Source organism: Aquarana catesbeiana, linkage group LG11, assembly GCF_042186555.1.
Source record: "Aquarana catesbeiana isolate 2022-GZ linkage group LG11, ASM4218655v1, whole genome shotgun sequence".
Lineage (NCBI taxonomy): Eukaryota > Metazoa > Chordata > Amphibia > Anura > Ranidae > Aquarana > Aquarana catesbeiana.
In genome coordinates this window covers 254,192,964-254,216,163 of record NC_133334.1, presented here as the reverse complement: position 1 = coordinate 254,216,163, position 23,200 = coordinate 254,192,964, and the positions used below count along the sequence as shown (strand labels likewise).

General features: G+C 46.7%; 1 protein-coding gene across 1 annotated transcript in view; it reads left to right on the top strand.

Moving 5' to 3' along the window:
- LOC141112672 (calcium-transporting ATPase type 2C member 2-like) overlaps nucleotides 1–23,200 on the top strand; it is a gene marked incomplete at its 3' end in the record, with an annotated part of 112,595 nt that overhangs the window by 51,561 nt on the left and 37,834 nt on the right. Inside the window, 2 exon segments of the mRNA XM_073605666.1 lie at nucleotides 6,280–6,341; nucleotides 6,912–7,020. Coding sequence (XP_073461767.1) covers nucleotides 6,280–6,341; nucleotides 6,912–7,020 — 171 coding nt within the window.

Genomic DNA, 23,200 nt, shown 5'->3' with positions numbered 1-23,200 from the left:
TCCATTAGTACAGACCCCCAGGACAAATCCCTCCATTAGTACAGACCCCCTAGGACAAATCCCCCCCTTCATTAGTACAGACCCCCCAGGTCAACCCCCCTTCATTAGTACAGACCCCCCAAGACAACTCCCCCTCCATTAGTACAGACACCCCAGGACAACCCCCCCATTAGTACAGACCCCCAGGACAACCCCCCATTAGTACAGACCCCCAGGACAACCCCCCCATTAGTACAGACCCCCAGGACAACCCCCCCATTAGTACAGACCCCCAGGACAACCCCCCATTAGTACAGACCCCCCCGGACAACCCCCCATTAGTACAGACCCCCAGGACAACCCCCCATTAGTACAGACCCCCCAGGACAACCCCCCCATTAGTACAGACCCCCCCGGACAACCCCCCATTAGTACAGACCCCCAGGACAACCCCCCCATTAGTACAGACCCCCCAGGACAGCCCCCCCATTAGTACAGACCCCCAGGAAACCCCCCATTAGTACAGACCCCCCAGGACAACCCCCCATTAGTACAGACCCCCCAGGACAACCCCCCATTAGTACAGACCCCCCAGGACAACCCCCCCATTAGTACAGACCCCCCCGGACAACCCCCCATTAGTACAGACCCCCAGGACAACCCCCCCATTAGTACAGACCCCCCAGGACAGCCCCCCCATTAGTACAGACCCCCAGGAAACCCCCCATTAGTACAGACCCCCCAGGACAACCCCCCATTAGTACAGACCCCCCAGGACAACCCCCCCATTAGTACAGACCCCCCAGGACAGCCCCCCCATTAGTACAGACCCCCCAGGACAACCCCCCATTAGTACAGACCCCCAGGACAACCCCCCCATTAGTACAGACCCCCCAGGACAACCCCCCATTAGTACAGACCCCCCCGGACAACCCCCCATTAGTACAGACCCCCAGGACAACCCCCCATTAGTACAGACCCCCCAGGACAACCCCCCCATTAGTACAGACCCCCCCGGACAACCCCCCATTAGTACAGACCCCCAGGACAACCCCCCATTAGTACAGACCCCCCAGGACAGCCCCCCATTAGTACAGACCCCCAGGAAACCCCCCAGTAGTACAGACCCCCAGGACAACCCCCCATTAGTACAGACCCCCCAGGACAGCCCCCCATTAGTACAGACCCCCAGGACAACCCCCCATTAGTACAGACCCCCAGGACAACCCCCCCATTAGTACAGACCCCCCAGGACAACCCCCCATTAGTACAGACCCCCCCGGACAACCCCCCATTAGTACAGACCCCCAGGACAACTCCCCATTAGTACAGACCCCCCAGGACAACTCCCCATTAGTACAGACCCCCCCCGGACAACCCCCCATTAGTACAGACCCCCAGGACAACCCCCCATTAGTACAGACCCCCCAGGACAGCCCCCCATTAGTACAGACCCCCAGGAAACCCCCCATTAGTACAGACCCCCAGGAAACCCCCCATTAGTACAGACCCCCAGGACAACCCCCCATTAGTACAGACCCCCCAGGACAGCCCCCCCATTAGTACAGACCCCCAGGACAACCCCCCATTAGTACAGACCGCCCCAGGGACAAACCTCCCTCTATCAGTACAGACACATAACACCCGTGCGGCAGCTAGAGAGGACAGTGTGAAGCCGCGCTGCCCGGGTGAAGAACAGATCGAGACAGCCAGGCAGCAGCTTAGGTGGGAGTGAGAGACAGAGGAGAGAACCTGTGTCAGGCTGCAGGCACGGGCTGCCCCCCCCTCCTCCCCCCAGCGAAGTCACTGCGCGGCTGGTCTCTCTCAACACAGAGACCAGCCGCTCCGATCTCCGGCGGCTGCTCTCCTCTGACAGGAGGAGGAGGGAGGGGGGACGGGCTCTTTCAGTGAAAAGCACGGACAGAGCTATCCAGAAGTGTCCAGAAGCACGGAGGGGAGAATGAGGAGGGAGGGGAGCACTCTGGCGCTTCAGCGCCCCCACCTCTCTGGCGCCTGGGTGCACTGCACCCCGTGCACCCGCCTGGGACCGGCCCTGTCTGAGAGTCCTTCAGGTGCCTTTTGGCAAACTCTAGGCTGCTGTCATGTTCCTTTTACTGAGGAGTGGCTTCCGTCTGGCCACTCTACCATACAGGCCTGATTGGTGAAGTGCTGCAGAGATGGTTGTTCTTCTGGAAGGTTCTCCACTCTCCACAGAGAAAGGCCGGAGCTCTGTCAGTGACCATCAGGTTTGTGGTCACCTCCCTGACTAAGGCCCTTCTCCCCTGATCACTCAGTTTGGCCGGGCGGCTCGCTCTAGGAAGAGTCCTGGTGATTCCAAACTTCTTCTGTTTATGGATTATGGAGGCCACTGTGCTCATTGGGGCCTTCAATGCTACAGACATATTTCGGTACCCTTCCCCAGATCTGTGCCTCCATACAATCCTGTCTTGGAGGTCTGCAGACAATTCCTTGGACATCATAGCTTGGTTTGTGCTCTGACATGCACTGTTAACTCTGGGATCTTATATAGACAGGTGTGTGCCTTTCTAAAACATGTCCAATCAACTAAATTTACCACAGGTGGACTCCAATCAAGTTGTGGAAACCTCTCAAGGATGATCAGTGGAAACAGGATGTACCTGAGCTCAATTTTGAGTGTCATGGCAAAGGCTGTGAATACTTATGTACATGTGATTTTTTTTCGTTTTTTATTTTTAATAAATTTGCAAAGATTTCAAACAAACATCTTTAACGTTGTCATTATGGAGTATCGTTTGTAGAATTTTGAGGAAAATAATTACTTTTATCCATTTTAGAATAAGGCTGTAACATAACAAAATGTGGAAATAGTGAAGCTCTGTGAATACTTTCCGAATGTACTGTATGTGGAGGTATTCCAATGGGATAGTATGTGGGGGTATATCAGTGGGGCGTGGTGTGGATGTATTTTAGTGGGGTGGTATATGAAGTTAGTTAAGTATGTGGAGGTATTTTGGTGAAGCCGGGTATGGTATCCAATGTGGTGGTAAATGGGGTGTGGTGTGGAGGTATTTAAGTACAGTATCTGGAGGTATTTTGATATTTAGAGGTATTCCAATGGGGTAGTATGTGGAGATATTTCTGTGGAGCGGTGTATGGAGGTACTTCAGTGTGTGAGGTTTATTTTGGTGGGACGGGGTGTGGATGTATTTCAGTGGGGTGGTAAATGAAGTTATTGCATTATGTGGATGTAACCAGTGGATTGGTATATGGAGCGGGGTATGCAGGTATTTAAGTACAGTATGTGGAGCTATTTTGATATTTAGAGGTGTTCCAATGGGGTACTATGTGGAGATATTTCTGTGGGGTGGTGTATGGAGGTATTTCAGTGTGTGGGGGGGTTATTTTGGTGGGGAACGATGTGGATGTATTTCAGTGGGGTGATATATGTGGTTATTTCAGTATGTGGAGGTATTTTCAGTAGGGTGGTGTATGTAGGTTTTTCAGTATGTTAAGGTATTTTGGTGGGGAAGGGTGTGGATGTAACCAGTGGGGTGGGTGGTATAATGGGGTGTTGTATGCAGGTATTTCCATATGTGGAGGTATATTGGTATATAGAGGTATTTCAACGGGGGGTGGTCTGTGGTCTGTGGAGGTATTTGTGGTGGGGTGGGATGTGGATGTATCCAATGGGGGTGGTCTGTGGAGGGATTTTAGTGGAGCGGAGTATGAAGGTATTTTAGTATGTGCAGGTATTTCCATGGGGCAGGGTGTGGATGTAACCAGTGGGGTGATATATGGGGTATAGTATGCAGGTATTTTCAGTATGTGGAGGTATTTTGGTATATAGAGGTATTCCAATAGGGTGGTCTAATATGGAGATATTTTGGTGGGGCGGGTGTGAATGTACCCAATGGGGTGGTATATGGAGGTATTTCCGAGGGACGGGGTATTGAGGTATTTCCGAGGGACGGGGTATTGAGGTATTTCCGAGGGACGGGGTATTGAGGTATTTCCGAGGGACGGGGTATTGAGGTATTTCCGAGGGACGGGGTATTGAGGTATTTCCGAGGGACGGGGTATTGAGGTATTTCAGAGGGACGGGGTATTGAGGTATTTCAGAGGGACGGGGTATTGAGGTATTTCAGAGGGACGGGGTATTGAGGTATTTCAGAGGGACGGGGTATTGAGGTATTTCAGTAAGTGGATGTATTCCAATCAGATGTTATCTGTATTGTAAGATGTGGAGGTATTTTGACATACAGAGGTATTCTAATGAGGTGTTACATGGAAGTATTTCAGTATATGGGGTGGTGTTGGGTGGTCATGATGGACGGGCTGTCCTCCTCACCCTCATTATACACATGGCGCCAGTCTGACCTTCATACAGAGATGCCGTGTGCACGGCGTGCCATCTCTCCATCTGTGATTTATCACAATGCCACCCTGGACCAAGAACAGGAATGTTTGTACTTCTTCATTGTTCAGGTGGAGAGCGGAGAGGTTTCTGTCTCCTATTGTGACCTTAAAATAAATCAAATAGTAAAATGTATAAACAGATGAATACATAGTATACTTTCCTTGTTACATTGTGTTATTATGTAGTCATCTCCCTGTAACAGGACGTCCATCCTAGAAACTGAAGAACCTCTGTCCTCCTTTATTTGTACAGAGGATGAAATGGGTTCTTCATGTCCCCCTAGTTAAGTGAAGGACACACTAACGTGACTCGTTGTGCCGTCTATCGCTGGCGTAGGTTTTTCTTAGTAGTGCAGGCGGACTAGTGAGAGGCAATGCAGAGATAAGGCACCCTATTGGTACCGATCGATATACACTATATTACCAAAAGTATTGGGACACCTGCCTTTACACACACATGAACTTTAATTGCATCCCAGTCTTATGCCCCGTACATGCGGTCGGACATTGATCGGACATTCCGACAACAAAATCCTAGGATTTTTTTCAGACGGATGTTGGCTCAAACTTGTCTTGTATACACACGGTCACACAAAGTTGTCGGACAATCCGATCATTCTGAACGCGGTGACTTAAAACACGTACGTCGGGACTATAAACGGGGCAGTAGCCAATAGCTTTCATCTCTTTATTTATTCTGAGCATGCGTGGCACTTTGTGCGTCGGATTTGTGTACACACGATCGGAATTTCCGACAATGGATTTCATGCCTGCTTCTCAATTGGCCGGGAGGAGGATCTGTGTTGCGACAGTGAACAGCAACCTCCTCTGCGACCCAAGCCCACCCTATTTTGAAGCCTGTTGGAGCCTCTGGCTCTATTTTAAGTGCTTCAAAAAAAACCTGGCTGCTGTAATTCATGTGCCCGGTGCCCTGAAAGGGGTCGGACACATGAACAGGGGGTGGCCGCGGCATAGCGTGAATCTAACCACTACATATAGGTGGTGGTGAGGAGAGGGGGGCGATGCCTGTGTGCCCTTAATGGACGGGCCGCCACTGGTCAGGACTCTGTGCAGGTCAGTCAAGTTCCTCCACCCCAAACTCGCTCATACATATCTTCATGGACCTTTCTTTGTGCACTGGTCCAAACCATTTGGTGGAGGGGGGGATTATGGTGTGGGGGGTTGTTTTTCAGGGGTTGGGTTGGCCCCTTAGTTCCAGTGAAGGGAACTCTTAAGTCATCAGCATACCAAGACATTTTGGACAATTTCATGCTCCCAACTTTGTGGGAACAGTTTGGGGATGGCCCCTTCCTGTTCCAACATGACTGCGCACCAGTGCACAAAGCAAGGTCCATAAAGACATGGATGAACGCGTTTGGGGTAGATGAACTTGACTGGCCTGCACAGAGTCTTGACCTCAACATCTTTTGGATGAATTGGAGTGTAGACTGCTAGCCAGGCATTCTCGTCCAACATCAGTGCCTGACCTCACAAATGCACTTCTGGAAGAATGGTCAATTATTCCCATAGACACACTCCTAAACCTTGTGGACAGCCTTCCCAGAAAAGTTGAAGCTGTTATAGCTGTAAAGGGTGGGCCAACTCAATATTGAACCCTACGGACTAAGACTGGGATGCCATTATAGTTCATGTGCGTGTAAAGGCAGGCGTCCCAATACTTTTGGTAATCTAGTGTATGTTTGGAGGGACAGGATGAGACCTTCCACCTGCTGCATTCACCATCGGCGAGACTAATCAGTACCCTCTTGTAATGGTTGGAGGTGTGTAAGAAGATCATTGAGGGGAATTCAACATTCCTGTCCCATACCAAACTGAAATATTTTTTCATGTAAGAGGGATAATTAAAAAAATGATATCCTGACCCGCTTGTATCTTTTCCAGGAATATCGCTCGGAAAAGTCTCTGGAAGAGTTAAACAAGTTGGTTCCCCCAGAATGCAACTGGTGAGTCCCCGGGCATTGGTGTCATATTAAAGGAGGCCTCCCTTTCTACTTTGATTTTCTGTAAATCTCCAGTACTCCCTATGATCGATCTCCTCTGATCGACATGTCATTGGCCAGGCTTTTCTGTCTTTTTGCAAATCTTCAGTCCCACAATGCATTGCTACAACTACTACACGCTCGTTGGCGGTGACATCTTGAAAATAAGCTGGGTGACACTGGAGAGGGGCATGTTTGGTCAGAAAGTTTGGTTAGCTGACCACAGAGGAAAGCCTATTCATTGAAAACCTTGTCTGTGTTTTATAATACAAATAATAATTTAAAACCAGAACCCCAAATGACAATGATGAATTTTTACAGCTGGTGAGGAAATGCAGAAAAGGGACAAATATGTGAAATACATTTATCTTCATCAATAGAAATGATCACTGAAGATTTAACCCAAGGTGGAGTTCCCCTTTAAATTAGGAAATAGTGAGCAGAGACCCAAAGCAGCCAATCGGAAATCAATTTGTGGATTTGGGGGCGTGGCCTTTGTAGTTTTAGGTGGTAACGTGTCTCCTCTCTCCGCAGCATTCGCGATGGCAAGTTGCAGCACCTGCTGGCACGGGAGCTGGTCCCCGGGGATGTGGTGTGTCTGTCGGTCGGCGACCGGGTTCCTGCAGATATCAGACTGACGGAGGTAACGTGTCACACTCACACACATACCATGGCGTAGTCAACCAATTCAATGCATCATTCTCTTTTTGTTTACTGAACCTTTATTTTTGTCAGAATTTGAGAGATGAAGGACGCTTTCTTCCAACATGCTCTGTAAATTTTGGTAATTTTGGGGAAATTTCTTATTTCAGGCTCAGGCCTGGGTCCTGTGCAGTTCTTGGCTGTGTTCACAAATGTCTGACACAGATCGGCCTCTCCAGTGGCCTCTCACCTTGTGACTTGCTACAAAGTTGCAATGTACAGTCTGATCACTGGGGGAGGGGAGACTGAGGAAGTGCTTACTCCTGCCTACAGCAGACTGTTGACATCATCTCCAGCCTACGTAAAGTAGAGCTCAAAGGTGGCTTTTTAATGATAAAAGGTGGAGCTATTCTGAGAAATGATAGTGTTGCTGTATATTTTGACATGTCAGAAATGTATTCATTGTGTATGTATGTGTGCATATGTATGTGTGTGTATGTATTATGTATATAAAATTATATTATATGAGAGAGAGAGAGGGCAGACCTGCTTAGTGCATTATCCTTAAGCACTGTTTAGGCACCGTTCACATATATGCAAATTGGATGCGTTTTGAACCACATTTGATTCGCATAACATGTGAACCTGCATTTTTCAGTTTGGTTCAGATGTGATTTCCGGATAAAAATTTGCACCTGAACCAGTGAACAGAACTGCGCCGGACTCCCACACTAAAACCACGGCCATGTATATGTGAATGGAGCCTGAGAAATAAGTTATCATTCTCACAAACCAATATAAAGGACTTGCTCATCATAAATATCCACATGGAGAACGTCCAGAACCGCTGTACTTGCTTCCTGTATGCTGGGAAGATGGCACATGGGTCTGCAAGTGCTGACATGTTTCGAGGACAGTCCCTTCTTAATCAGAGCTGGACTGTTCAGCTCTGATGAAGAGAGGACGCCCCTTGAAATACGTCAGAATTTTCAGACCCATGTGGCATCTTCCCAGCATATAAGAAGCATGTACAGCAGTTCATGTGGATATTTATGATGAGCAAGTCCTTTATATTAATATATTCATCCAGGCCTACAGACAGGACCTCCCTTAAATGCTGGATTCTATCATTCAGTCTCCCCCCAACTCAGCGAGATCAGCAGGCACCGAGTGGGAGACTCTCGGTTCCCGGCTGTGTCACTGTAAAGGAAATAATTCTGTGGACATTGTGATGTTACAAAAGGTTTTGTAGAGGTCAGATCTCTGATAAGGATGTTCTGTGTAATTTGGCCTCACCTGGTCACTAGGTGTATTGTGCCCACCTGGTCACCAGACGTATTGTGCCCACCTGGTCACCAGGCGTATTGTGCCCACCTGGTCACTAGGCGTATTGTGCCCACCTGGTCACTAGGCGTATTGTGCCCACCTGGTCACTAGGCGTATTGTGCCCACCTGGTCACCAGGCGTATTGTGCCCACCTGGTCACTAGGCGTATTGTGCCCACCTGGTCACTAGGCGTATTGTGCCCACCTGGTCACTAGGCGTATTGTGCCCACCTGGTCACTAGGCGTATTGTGCCCACCTGGTCACTAGGCGTATTGTGCCCACCTGGTCACTAGTGCCTCGTTTCCACTGAGCGGATTGGTTCGGTACGGTACGCCATTTTGGGTGTTTCCATTATGAAAGCGGCTCATACAACCGAACCGAACCGTTCCATTCAGGGTCCTGCTTCAGATGTGGGGCCATAGAAAATGGAACGGTTCGGTTAGTGCGGATCTACGATACAATCCACTGATTGGTGGACGTGTGACGCCATGACAGCATTTTTTCTAAACCCACGTATGGCCCCTGTCGGTCTGACTTGCAGTGGAAACGCTCACCTGAATAGGCCGGACCATTCTAGGCCTTCCAAACCGATCCAACCCGAACCGATCCGCTCGGTGGGAACGAGGCATAGGCGTATTGTTCTCATCCGGTCACTAGGCGTATTGTTCTCACCTGGTCACTAGGCGTATTGTTCTCACCTGGTCACTAGGCGTATTGTTCTCACCTGGTCACTAGGCGTATTGTTCCCACCTGGTCACTAGGCGTATTGTTCCCACCTGGTCACTAGGCGTATTGTGCCCACCTGGTCATTAGGCGTATTGTGCCCACCTGGTCATTAGGCGTATTGTGCCCACCTGGTCACTAGGCGTATTGTTCTCACCTGGTCACTAGGCGTATTGTTCTCACCTGGTCATTAGGCGTATTGTGCCCACCTGGTCATTAGGCGTATTGTGCCCACCTGGTCATTAGGCGTATTGTGCCCACCTGGTCATTAGGCGTATTGTGCTCACCTGTTCACTAGGCGTATTGTGCCCACCTGGTCATTAGGCGTATTGTGCCCACCTGGTCATTAGGCGTATTGTTCTCACCTGTTCACTAGGCGTATTGTGCCCACCTGGTCATTAGGCGTATTGTGCTCACCTGTTCACTAGGTGTATTGTTCTCACCTGGTCACTAGGCGTATTGTTCTCACCTGGTCACTAGGTGTATTGTGCTCACCTGGACAGAGTGTTAATTACTCCCCCCCCCCCCCCCCCCTCCCCCAGCCAAATTAGCAGATCCAATGACGCAATCTGATTTGTTTCGGGTTGCACTGCCCGCACCTCAGCCTGGGGTCACCTAATAGCAGTGGGAAAGGCACCGCCGCCCTCCACATAGCCACTGATGCGTTTTCATTCAATTTTCTTCACATAATATACGGTATATTTTTAGCTGCATGGACATTCTTCGTATCGAGGGGAATTTTTTTGTTGTGCTTTTAGAATTGTTCTCTGTTTCTTCTCCACGCTCAGTGGAGGGGGACCTTTTTCTGTTTGAAACTGGCCGGACTGACTTTTCCAGTTTTGAGTTTTTTATTTCCTTTTGTGAAGCGGCTTTGTGTCTGGGATTAGTAAAGGAGCGATACCACCCTGGTTACCGAACCCAACTGTGTGAAGGAAGAAGTTTACCTTTTCAGTAGTGTTTGTCGGAATGCAATTATGTAACAGAATACATCCTTATGATATGCTGTATTGTATATCAGGTGAGAATACAACATTGGGCAATTGAAAAGTACAGGTGTAGGTATACAGGTAAGGTAAAAAGGTTTAGGTATATACACTATATTTCCATTATTGGGACGTCTGCCTTTACACTCACATGAATTTTAATGGCATTCCAGTCTTAGTCCGTAGGGTTCAATATTGAGTTGGCCCACCCTTTGCAGCTATAACAGCTTCAACTCTTCTGGGAAGGCCGTCCACAAGGTTTAGGAGTGTGTCTATGGGAATGTTTGACCATTCTTCCAGAAGAGCATTTGTGAGGTCAGACACTGATGTTGGTTGAGAAGGCCTGGCTCGCAGTCTCCGCTTTAATTCATCCCAAAGGTGTTCTATCGGGTTGAGGTCAGGACTCTGTGCAGGCTAGTCAAGTTCCTCCACCCCAAACTCACTCATCCATGTCTTTATGGACTTTGCTTTGTGCACTGGTCCAAATCATTTGGTGGAGGGGGGATTATGGTGTGGGATTGTTTTTTTCAGGGTTTGGGCTTGGCCCCATCGTTCAAGTGAAGGGAACGCTTAAAGTGTCAGCATACCAAGATATTTTGGACAATTTCATGCTCCCAACTTTGCGGGAACAGTTTGAGGACGGCCCCTTCCTGTTCCAACATGACTGAGCACCAGTGCTTCAAAGAAAGGTCCATAAAGACACGGATGAGCGAGTTTGGGGTGGAGGAACTTGACTGGCGTGCACAGAGTCTTAACCTCCTCAACCTGATGGAACACCTTTGGGATGAATTAGAGCGGAGATTGTGAGCCAGGCCTTCTCCTCCACATCAGTGCCTGACCTCACTAATGCACTTCTGGAAGAATGGTCAAACATTCCCATAGACACACTCCTAAACCTTGTGGAAGCCTTCCCAGAAGAGTTGAAGCTGTTATTGCTGCAAAGGGTGAGCCAACTCAATATTGAACCCTATGGACTAAGACAGGGAGGCCATTAAAGTTAATTTGTGTGTAAAGGCAGGCGTCCCAATACTTTTGATAATATAGTGTAGGTAGGGTATAGATTCAACAAAGGTCAAAGAAGGGTTGGAGGGTGAAGGACCAAACAGAGTTATGAAGATCACTAAGGATTACCAATGTAAGGGCTCAGGACAGTTGGGTTAGGGGCTGGTTATTAGGGATGAGCATGGATCGGGTAGGGAGGGGGGAAGATGGATGAATAAAGACTGTGCTTGAGGTGGTGGAGAGGAAGAAATAAGGGGAAGGGGATAATAAAGAAAGTGTAGAGGGGGGTGCAGGGGAAGGGGGGGGGGTAGAGGGGGGGGGGGGTTATGGCACAGAAGTTTAGTAGCTAAAGTCCAGTAGACCTGTACTGGTATTCGTCCGGTTGCCTTTTCAAGTCGAATGGTCCTGCTGGAAAATCCGCATTCGATAAGCACTTGCAGGCAAGAATAAAAAAATAAATAAAATTGTACATGTATACCCAGCTTAAGATTCAAGAATTCAATACAGAACTGTCAAAGGTTGCAGCCAAGTACTGTAGTATGTGGCCCAGGGGGTGGGAGAAGGATTTTTCACACTTGCTCAGAATATTTTAAATTGTAGAACAAATGGTCCTTCAGTTTACTACAAAGGGGAATAATATGCCCGCTGTGAACCATACTGAATGTAACTATAAACACTGCAAGCTGCCAATTCAATCGTTGTACAATCCCTTTTTTAATAGATGCTAATATTTGCTTTTCAGCTTCCACTTGGCAATGAGTGCTGTGATAAGCTTCCTATTAACCGTTTCTGAGTCCTCCTCCAGCTCTCTTCTGCCCAACCATATTCCTTGTATGGTGGGTTAAAAACCTTCCTCTGATCACAGCTATTTCTTTCCCTCTGGTGTCAGGGTTGTCTGAGCTCCTCCCCTTTGGTGTCAGGAGTGTCTTACCCTTCGTTCCAGAGGGGAGGGGCTATCTGAGCTCCCCCTTTCTGATGTCAGGGGTGCCTGAGCTCCTCTTCTTGGGTGTCAGGAGCCTCTATGCTCCTCCCTCTGGTGTCAGGGGTGTCGGCACTCCTCCCCTCTGGTGTCAGGGGTGTCGGCACTCCTCCCCTCTGGTGTCAGGGGTGTCGGCACTCCTCCCCTCTGGTGTCAGGGGTGTCGGCACTCCTCCCCTCTGGTGTCAGGGGTGTCGGCACTCCTCCCCTCTGGTGTCAGGGGTGTCGGCACTCCTCCCCTCTGGTGTCAGGGGTGTCGGCACTCCTCCCCTCTGGTGTCAGGGGTGTCGGCACTCCTCCCCTCTGGTGTCAGGGGTGTCGGCACTCCTCCCCTCTGGTGTCAGGGGTGTCGGCACGCCTCCCCTCTGGTGTCAGGGGTGTCGGCACTCCTCCCCTCTGGTGTCAGGGGTGTCGGCACTCCTCCCCTCTGGTGTCAGGGGTGTCGGCACGCCTCCCCTCTGGTGTCAGGGGTGTCGGCACGCCTCCCCTCTGGTGTCAGGGGTGTCGGCACGCCTCCCCTCTGGTGTCAGGGGTGTCGGCACGCCTCCCCTCTGGTGTCAGGGGTGTCGGCACGCCTCCCCTCTGGTGTCAGGGGTGTCGGCACGCCTCCCCTCTGGTGTCAGGGGTGTCGGCACGCCTCCCCTCTGGTGTCAGGGGTGTCGGCACGCCTCCCCTCTGGTGTCAGGGGTGTCGGCACGCCTCCCCTCTGGTGTCAGGGGTGTCGGCACGCCTCCCCTCTGGTGTCAGGGGTGTCAGCACGCCTCCCCGCTGGTGGCAGGGGGTATCTGAGCTTCCCCCCGCTGTTGGCAGGGGTGTAGGCACTCCTCCCCGCTGGTGGCAGGGGGTATCTGAGCTTCTCCCTTTTGGTGTCTGAGCTCCTCCTCTCTGGTGTCAAGGGTGTCTGAGCTTCTACTCTCTGATGGCTAGCGCAAGGATTCTTCACATCTCAAATTTTGAAACGTCGAGACTCCTGGAAGATGAAATCTCCCAACAGGGGAAGTTTATTGGATACACAGGTTGGCTTTCAGGATTCCCCTTGGATTAAATCACCATTGGGATGTACACTTGTATCCAATATGTAAAATACCATTAAATTAAAAAAAAACATTAATAAGAAAGTTGGACAAAAATATTTGTAGAAGCACCTATCAATCTGCATATTAAATAAGTAGATTGATTTATACATTCTTTACAACCAGTCAGACTTTGACCAATTGATACATGCGAGTCCAAAACTTTTCAATTTCGATTAATCTAAATTTATTGAAATTTTTCATACAAATATTATACAACAATAGATGGGTACACATATGCCAAAGATAATAAAAAAAGCATACTGCAATATGTACCGTACATAATATCTAACATGTAGGCATCCGAAAAAAGACCCTTACCCATATTATTATTATTATTATTATTATACAGGATTTATATAGCGCCAACAGTTTGCGCAGCGCTTTACAACACGAGGGCAGACAGTACACTTACAATACAAATGAATACAGGAGGGATCAGAGGGCCCTGCGCATTAGAGCTTACAATCTAGAAGGGAGGGTCAATTGGAAACAAAAAGGTAATAACTGTGGGGGGGTGGTGAGCTGATGGAGAAAATGAAAATACAGTTGTTAAGTGTGGGTAGGGTAGGCTTCTCTGAAGAGAAGGGTTTTCAGGGATCGTCTAAAAGCTAACAGAGTAGGAGATAAGCGGACAGATTGGGGTAGGGCATTCCATAGGATTGGAGAGGCTTTGGAAAAGTCCTGGAGGCGAGCATGGGAGGAGGTGACGAGGGAGCTAGAGAGCAGGAGGTCTTGAGAGGAACGAGTAGGTTGGTATTTCGAGACTAAGCTAGTGATGAAAGTGGGGGCGAAATTGTGGATGGCTTTGTACGTAGTTGTTAGAATTTTGAATTTAATTCTTTGGCCGAGCGGAAGCCAGTGGAGGGATTGACAGAGAGGAGTGGCAGACACAGAGCGATTGGTAAGGTGGATGAGTCTGGCAGCGGCATTCATGATGGATGGAAGAGATGATAGACTATGTAGAGGTAAGCCAATGAGAAGGGAGTTGCAGTAGTCGAGGAGAGAGATGACCAGCGAGTGAATTAAGAGCTTTGTTGTGTCATTGGTTAGAAAGGGGCGTATTTTGGAGATGTTGCGGAGGTTGAGGCGGCAGGATTTGGACAGTGATTGGATGTGTTGCTTGAAGGAGGGTTCAGAGTCCAGGACTACACCTAGAACCTTGTCATGTGGGGATGGGATTATAGTTGTGCCATCTATTTTGACAGAGAGATCAGGGGAAGGGGCATATGGGGGAGGAAAAATTATAAGTTCGGTTTTGGATAGATTTAGTTTGAGGAAGTGGTGTGACATCCAGACTGATATATCTGATAGTAAATTAGTGATATGTGAAGAGACAGAGGGAGTGAGATTAGGGGTAGAGAAATAGATTTGGGTGTCGTCAGCGTAGAGGTGGTATTGGAAGCCATGGGAGGCTATCAGTTGACCCAGAGAGGCAGTGTAGATTGAAAATAGGAGAGGTCCAAGAACAGAACCCTGGGGGACCCCAACAGAGAAAAGAAGAGAAGAGGATGTGTCATATGTGTCATATGTGTCATGAACTCATACAAATGTTATTGGGAATAGTATTCCAGTGCAAGAACCTGTCTCTAATAAGAATTAAAGTGCTACACCGAACCACTCAAATTGTTGGGCCCCTAAAAGGGATAGCCATGTTAAGTCCTCTCAGCACCAACAAGATTGTAGTCCGTGGTTTACTAATCCCAATCCCCGACACCAGCAAGGGTATAAAGCACATCACGTGGAAAGGGTGGGTAGGGAAGAGAAAAAAATGAGATGTGTGTATATATAATTAGTTGTGCTCATAAGTTTACATACCCTGGTAGAATTTATGATTTCTTGGCCATTTTTCAGAGACTATGAATGATAACACAAAAACTTTTCTTTCACTCATGGTTAGTGTTTGGCTGAAGTCATTTATTATCAACTGTGTTTACTCTTTTTAAATCATAATGACAACAGAAACTTCCCAAATGACCCTGATCAAAAGTTTACATACCCCAGTTTTTACCGTATATTGCCCCCTTTAACATCAATGACAGCTTGAAGTCATTTGTGGATGAGCCTCTTTATCTTCTTGCATTAACGGCACGTTTTGAGATCTCCTCAGAGTGGCTCAATGATATTGAGGTCAGGAGACTGAGATGGCTGCTCCAGAACCCCTCTTTACTTTGCTGTATCCAATGACAGGTCGACTTGGCCTTGTGTTGTGGATCATTTGTCATGTTGGAATGCCCAAGTACGTCCCATGCGCAGCTTCCTGGCTGATGAATGCAAATGTTCCTCCAGTATTTTTTTTCATAATGTACTGCATTCAACTTGCCATCAATTTTGACCAGATTTCCTGTGTATAACATAAAATTAGATGTGCAACCAAAAAATGTGCAAACAAATATGTGCAAAATAAATGTATCATCAACATGTGTTAATTAATGAATATAAAAGGTTAAAAACGTCCGTAGTGAATGACATTCAATATAACTCCATTGGGAGTAAGTCCTTCGGTAGGAAGGCAGATGGTTCTTTTCACCGTATACTCCCACAAGACAGCCAAGGAATTAAGAAATGCCAGAGGGCCGCTTACCAGATCTTTAGGATCTCTATTACGGAAATCTTATGGGCACATACAGGAGAGATCACTCAGGCAGGGGCGGTAAATTCACACATCCATCTGGAGCCTCTCCTCCACCTGCAATATACTCGTGGAGTATATTATAAAAGGAAGAGAAAGAGCTTCATGGTGCAGCAGGTTTAAAATCAGAGCTTCCTTTATTCCATATGATGGGCAACTGACATCTTAATAAGCGATAGCAGACAATTCAAACAAAATACATGGCTGCGGCTCAGGCCAGCCAGCTGGTGCATGGTGACGTTAGGTCCTATAGCTCCACCCAACGCGGCGTTTCTCCATACTAGGCATTAACAGTGAAAGAGGGCTCAATTTCCTGTGCCTTTTGTAGCTCACACATTCCCTAAACATCAGCAATTCTCCTCCGTACCTTTCATCATAGGCCTTGTTGACTCCTCTCCAAATGTAGCGTTTATGGTTGTGGCCAAAAAGCTAAATTTTGATCTCATCACTCCAAATGACTTTGTGCCAGAAGGTTTGAGGCTTGTCTCTGTGCTGTTTGGAGTATTGTAAGCGGGATACTTTGTGGCATTTGCGTAGAAATGGCTTTCTTCTGGCAACTCGACCATGCAGCCCATCTTTCTTCAAGTGCCTCCTTATTGTGCATCTTGAAACAGCCACACCACATGTTTTCAGAGAGTCCTGTATTTCACCTGAAGTTATTTGTGGGTTTTTCTTTTCATCCCGAACAATGGCTTCCCCAAAAGCACCCACCCCCCATGTTGAGGGCATGCGGCCTGCTACGGTTCAGGAGGGGAGGGGGGGGGCACTCGCTCGTCGCTACCCTCTTTCCTGACCTGCCGGGCTGCTTGGATAAGGGTCTGGTATGGATTCTGGGGGGACCCCAACGCCGTTTCTTTCAGCGTGGGGGGTTCCCCTGAAAATCCATACAAGACTGAAGGGCCTGGTATACTTTTGGAGGGGGAACCCATGCCGTTTTTTTAAAAAGATTGGCGTGGAATTCCCCTTCGAGATCATCAGAGCACAAGTCGCATGCTAAGTTGGATCAGTCAAGACGGCGATCCGACTTTCATCCGACTTCAGTGATATTCAATGGGCTGAAGTAGGATCAAAGTAGGATCAAATTCACACCAAAGTAGTGCAGGGAGCATTTTCAAAGTCAGACCGACTTGTGTCGGACCAGTTAAGACGGCTCCCATAGGGAAACATTGATTTTCACACGTCATGCGACATGAGCTCCCAATGTCGGAGCGTTTGTCGTACTAGTGTGAACCCGGCCTTATACACACACACACACACACACACACACACACACACACACACACACACTACAAGCAAACAGATCACAGGTGAGAAACAGTTGATAATAAATGGCTTCAGCCAAACACTAACCATGAGTGAAAGAAATATTTTTGTGTTATAGTTCATATTCTCTGAAAAATGGCCAAGAAATCGTAAATTATGCCAGGGTATGTAAACTTGTGAGCACAACTGTATATAATAAAAAAAAAGAAAAAGGGGGGGGGGGACAAAATACAAAAAGCAAAAAAAAGAGGAAAAACGCAGATCTGCATGTCACATAAGTATATTTATACATTCTTTACAAGTCAGACTTTGACCAATTGTTGCATGTGAGTCCGACATGTTTCAATTTCAAGAGAATCTTCATCAGGGAAAGAGTCTGTAGGTATAGATACATATATCAAAAAACATTTCTAACACAAAATAGATGCTTAACATTGAACTGAGCGTGTGACAATGACTTATAGTGCCATTGCCAAATGACAAGGTACAAATAATCAGCCAAACATAAAGGGTGCTATGTCCATAGGCTGTCGGTGACCTCCCATAACAGACAGAGGAGCTGAAGCAGTGTCAGGAATTCCTTATTTACATACAAAAGGATATTTAACTAAATCAATATTTGTAAAATTACCAAAATTAATCATTTAAATAATAAAAATACTGAGGGTCTTACCCAATTATCAAAACAAGGATGTATGTCATGTCAAGGAGGAATCCCTGGTGCTTCTTCTATCTGTCAATTATGGGGACACTGACGACCTATGGACATAGAACCTTTCATTTCTAGCTGATTATTTGTACCTTGTCAGATGGCATTGTATGTTATTGTCGCACGTCCAGTCGAGGTTAAGCACTTATTGTTTGTTATGTGTGAATATTTTGATATATGTATTTATTTTACAAACCTACCACCTATCTTTCCCTGATGAAGATCCTCTTGAAATTGAAGAGTGTCGGACTCGCATGTAACAATATACCAAAATATGACTGATTGTAAAGAATGTATTAATATAATTATGTGACATGTGCATACCTCCCAACTTTTGGAGATGGAAACAAGGGACACCTGTTAGCAAAAGTATGTAGGCATAGGACACATGGCCTGTCACGCCACCCTAAAAAAAGAGAATTATTCCAAAAATGATTGGTTAAACCCAGAAATGATTATTATTTTATTTTTATTTTTTTTTTACCACTACTATTCCTTTTTATATTGGCTTTTGAAATTTACAAATGCAGCAATTTAGAAATTGGATGAAAGGTTTAGCACTGGGAAACACTTTTTGAAAGATAAAAAGTGCATTTTATATACAATTATATAGATCAGACCAAAATGAGTGATGAATGAGGAGGCAAGAGGGACAGAGGGACGTTGTTCCAAATCAGGGACAGCTGGGAGCTATGTGTGTGTCTAGGTGGTTCTACAGATTTTGCCATCCAACTGCCTTGATTTTATACATTTTTTTTTTTTTTAATGGGATATTCAATTAAATGTTTTTGTTTTTACGTGTGTCTTTTTTTTTTTTTTTTTTTTTGTTTTTTCTTTGGTGCCTAAAAAAAACCCCCACTTTTTCGACTTTTTTTGGATGGTAATTTAATCTTACACAGAGTTCGGTCCATGAAAAGCACTGCACTCCCTGCGGACAAGCTTTTATAATTATTACAGGATGGATACAGAATATCTTATTGGGAACATCTAATGCGGCTGCACATTGTGATCCATCTATCTGGTGTTACCTGAATTTTCTCATCACTATAAGTCACCTGGACGGTGCTTTAATCCTACCCTCACCCCTGCATTTATGTTGCGGTATCTGATCACACAATGAGATTTGCTTCACGATGACTCCACATTCCCCGTCTTTTCCAGGGGGTCACCTGATACCGGCGGGAACAGTAAAGCCAATTTCCAGTGATCAATGTGTCACTGTCACCTGACCACCCAGAGGCATGGCGGTGGAAGGGTTAAGATTCCCCATAACCGAGTGTTGCTCAAAAGCTCCCTGGAAACAGGAGAGCAACCAAAGGGCTGAACAATGGAGCTCTCAGTTCCTTCATCTGAAGCGGAGGTTATTTTTGGAAAGTGGCTCTGCGGAGTTTAGGAACTTTTATCTCGGCACAGAGGGAAAGGCACATTTTTTCACCACGAGATCAGAGACCGGTCACACACATGAATTGGATCACATGGCTGTAGAGAAATGTGTCATGGCATCCAGCTGTTCTAGCTAATGAGCAGTGATCAGAATTCAGCATCCTGTGAGGGTACCAGCGCAATCTTTAATATTGGGAGATTATGGGTAGGATAGCCATGGGAGCAGCCCTCATGAATTTAGAAGAGGAAGGGAATGAGGAAAGTAAGAATTGAAAATCCTGCAGTATTTGAAATGAGACAAATCCAGCTAGTGTGACCCCATTCAAGATGCCGCCCTATGCAGCTGCATAGCTGACCCATAGTCAAGCCCTGCTTTGCCTACAGTATATTACGTACCCCTCAATCACTCGTGTGTGTGGACAGGAAGCATCTGGGGCCCCTTTAATTTAAAAAAGGCTTTGAGATTCTGATAAACCCCCTGCCTACAGACCTTCACAAGCAACAGGCCAGGGTGGTAGAGAAAAGACCCTTCAACATGGGGACAAGGTGTTTTGCCATTGGGGTTCCCCCTTAGCAAGATACCCTTCCCATGTTGAGGGCATATGGTTCCACCTCTTATCTGGTTGCCTGCCAGGCTTCATGGTCAGAGAAGGCTTTGTCCACAAGGGGTGATTACATCCGTGCACCATGCAGGATCATGTTTTACTGGCAGGGGGGGGATGCATAGATTTTGTGTGCATCCCCATGCCGGGAGTTCCATTATTGATTGGGATGCATCGGCGGGGGGTGGGAATTATTCACACCAGACCTGGAGGGTTAAAATGGTGGGGTGGGGCATCCCACCCCACCATTTTTGTGTGGGTGAATGTGGTCCCCCATTAATATCATCTGTATTATCTAGGATAAGAGTCCAGAGTATAGATAAAGGGAATCCCTGGCCAATTATATACAGAAGGAAGTGGGCACTGAAGAACTTTGGCACCCAAGCTTTCATTAAGTTTGTGATCTTGTTCTGAGGCTGAACCCAAACAGTCAACTCATCGCTCACTGATGTCTAACCCCTGTCATCATAAAGAATAGAAGTGGTGCTCATCCTGCAGATTCTCCAGTCACACAATGGCGCAGTGTTCAGCGTTGCCCAGTGATGGTTGTGTACAAATTAGTTTTCTTTCCAGGAAGTTTCTGGAGATCTGAGTCTTGTTAAAGCTCATATTTCAGCTGACATTTGTTTAGCGGTTTGGGGATTTGTTCACTATATAAGCTGTTTGCATATTTGTCCTCATTTCTGTATTAGTTTACATTTTGATGGTTGTGTGCGCTCGAATGACATCTGCACTGATGTCTGTGTGCGCTTAGATGACATCTGCATTGATACCTACAGTGCCTTGCAAAAGTATTCACCCCCCTGCCATTTTTCGTGTTTTGTTGCCTCGCAACCTGGAATTAACATGGATTGTTTTGAGGATTTGCATCATTTAATTTACAGAACATGCCCACAACTTTGAAGATGTTTTTTTTTCTATTGTAAAGCAAACAACAAATAGGATAAAATAACAGAAAAAGTCAATGTGCATAACTATTCACCCCCCCTAAAGTCAATACTTTGTAGAGCCACGTTTTGCGGCTATCACAGCTCCAAGTCGCTTTGGATAAGTCTCTATGAGCTTGCCACATCTTACCACTGGGATTTTTGCCCATTCTTCCTTGCAAAACTGCACCAGCTCCTTCAAGTTGGATGGTTTGCGCGTGTGAACAGCAATCTTTAAGTCTGACCACAGATTTTCTATTGGATTGAGGTCTGGGCTTTGACTAGGCCATTCCAACACATTTACATGTTTCCCCTTAAACCACTCAAGTGTTGCTTTAGCAGTGTGTTTGGGGTCATTGTCCTGCTGGAAGATGAACCTCTGTCCTAGCCTCAAATCACACAGAGAGTGGTACAGGTTTTTTTGAAGAATATCCCTGTATTTAGCACCCTCAACTCTGACCAATTTCCAAGTCCCGACTGCTGAAAAACATCCCCACAGCATGATGCTGCCACTACCATGGTGTTCTTTGGGTGATGTGATGTGTTTGGGTTTGCGCCAGACATAGCAATTTCTTTGATGGCCGAAAGTTCAATTTTAGTCTCATCAGACCAGAGCACCTTCCTCCATACATTTTGGGAGTCTCCCACGTGCCTTTTCGCAAACTCAAAACGTGCCATTTTGTTTTTTGCTGAAAGTAATGGCTTTCTTCTGGCCACTCTGCCATAAAGCCCAACTCTATGGAGCGTACGGCTTATTGTCGTCCTATGTACAGATACTCCAGGCTCTGCTGTGGAACTCTGCAGCTCCTTCAGGGTTACCTTAGGTCTCTGTGCTGCCTCTTTGATTAATGCCCTCCTTGCCCGGTCCATGAGTTTTGGTGTGCGGCCGTCTCTTGGCAGGTTTGCTGTTGTGCCATGTTCTTTCCATTTGGTTACGATAGATTTGATGGTGCTCCTAGGGATCATCAACGATTTTTTTTTTTTTTTTTTATAACCTAACCCTGACTTGTACTTCTCAACAACATTGTCCCTTACTTGTTTGGAGAGTTCCTTGGTCTTCATGGCAGTGTTTGGTTAGTGGTGCCTCTTGCTTAGGTGTTGCAGCCTCTGGGGCCTTTCAAAAAGGTGTGTATATGTAATGACAGATCATTTGACACTTGGATTGCACACAGGTGGACATCATTTCACTTAATTATGTGACTTCTAAAGGTAATTGGTTGCACCAGAGCTTTTTATGGGCTTCATAACAAAGGGGGTGAATACATACGCCCATGCCAATTATCAGTTTTTTATTTCTAAAAAACAGCTTTATGTATATATTTTTCAAATTTTACTTCACCAACTTAGACTATTGTGTTCTGATCCATCACATATAATTCAGATTAAAAAAAACATTGCGCTAAAGGCTGCAATGTAACAAAATAGGTAAAAAGCCAAGGGGGGTGAATACTTTTGCAAGGCACTGTATATGTGCTGAGGTGAGATCTGCACTGATAACTGTGTTTGTTCAGGTGACATCTGCATTGATACCTATACGTGCTCAGGTGAGATTGGCACTGATACCGATGTCCCCCCAAAGACCTCCTTCAGCTGTCCCCTAGGAAGCATCTTTCAGCCTAAAATGTCCGCTCCCACAGCTCAGGGGACTGCCTGGTATTTTTACATGAGTATATGACTCAATATGAGTATATCTCATTTTTTTTGCACCCATTGCTATGAGGAGTTCTTTATGTTATATATTTAGTTTGCTTTGATCTTTCTCTTTTGTGAAGGCGGTTTAACCTTTAACAGATATGTTTTGCACTTAACTGTTGATTCCTGCTACATCATAAAACCAGATGACGGGTCACACACATCGGCGATATTCTCACATCATTTGTACAGATTCTCAGAGTTTGTTTGTTCTGGGTGGATCTGGATTATCCGGTGTTTACCCTCCTTGCCTTTTGTACACACACCCCTTCTTTTGAATCCTACGCTGTATGCATCCACTGCCCCCCCCCTTTCCTTTCCAATCCAACCCCCCCCCCCTTTCCTTCCCAATCCAATCCAACTCCCCCCCCCCTTTCCTTCCCAAACTGATACAACTCCCCCCCCCCCCTTTTCCTTCCCAAACCGATACAACTCTCCCTCCCCCTTTCCTTCCCAAACTGATACAACTCCCCCCCCCCCCTTCCTTCCCAAACTGATACAACTCCCCCCCCCCCCTTTCCTTCCCAAACTGATACAACCCCCCCCCCCTTTCCCTCCCAAACGATACAACTCCCCAACCAATACAACTCCCCCCCCCCCCCCCCCCTTTCCTTCCCAAACCGATACAACCCTCCCCCCCCTTTCCTTCTCAAACCGATACAACTCCCCCCCCCCCCCCTTTCCTTCCCAAATCGATACAACTCCCCCTCTTTTCCTGCCCAAACCGATACAACTCTCTCCCCCCCCCCCTTTCCTTCCCAAACCGAATACAACTGAACTTCACAAGTGGCTAACAAAACCGCTCCTATACATTACAGTATATATACACATTATATAATATCATTAATATATAATATAATAAAAGATAATATGTAATATTAAAAAAAAA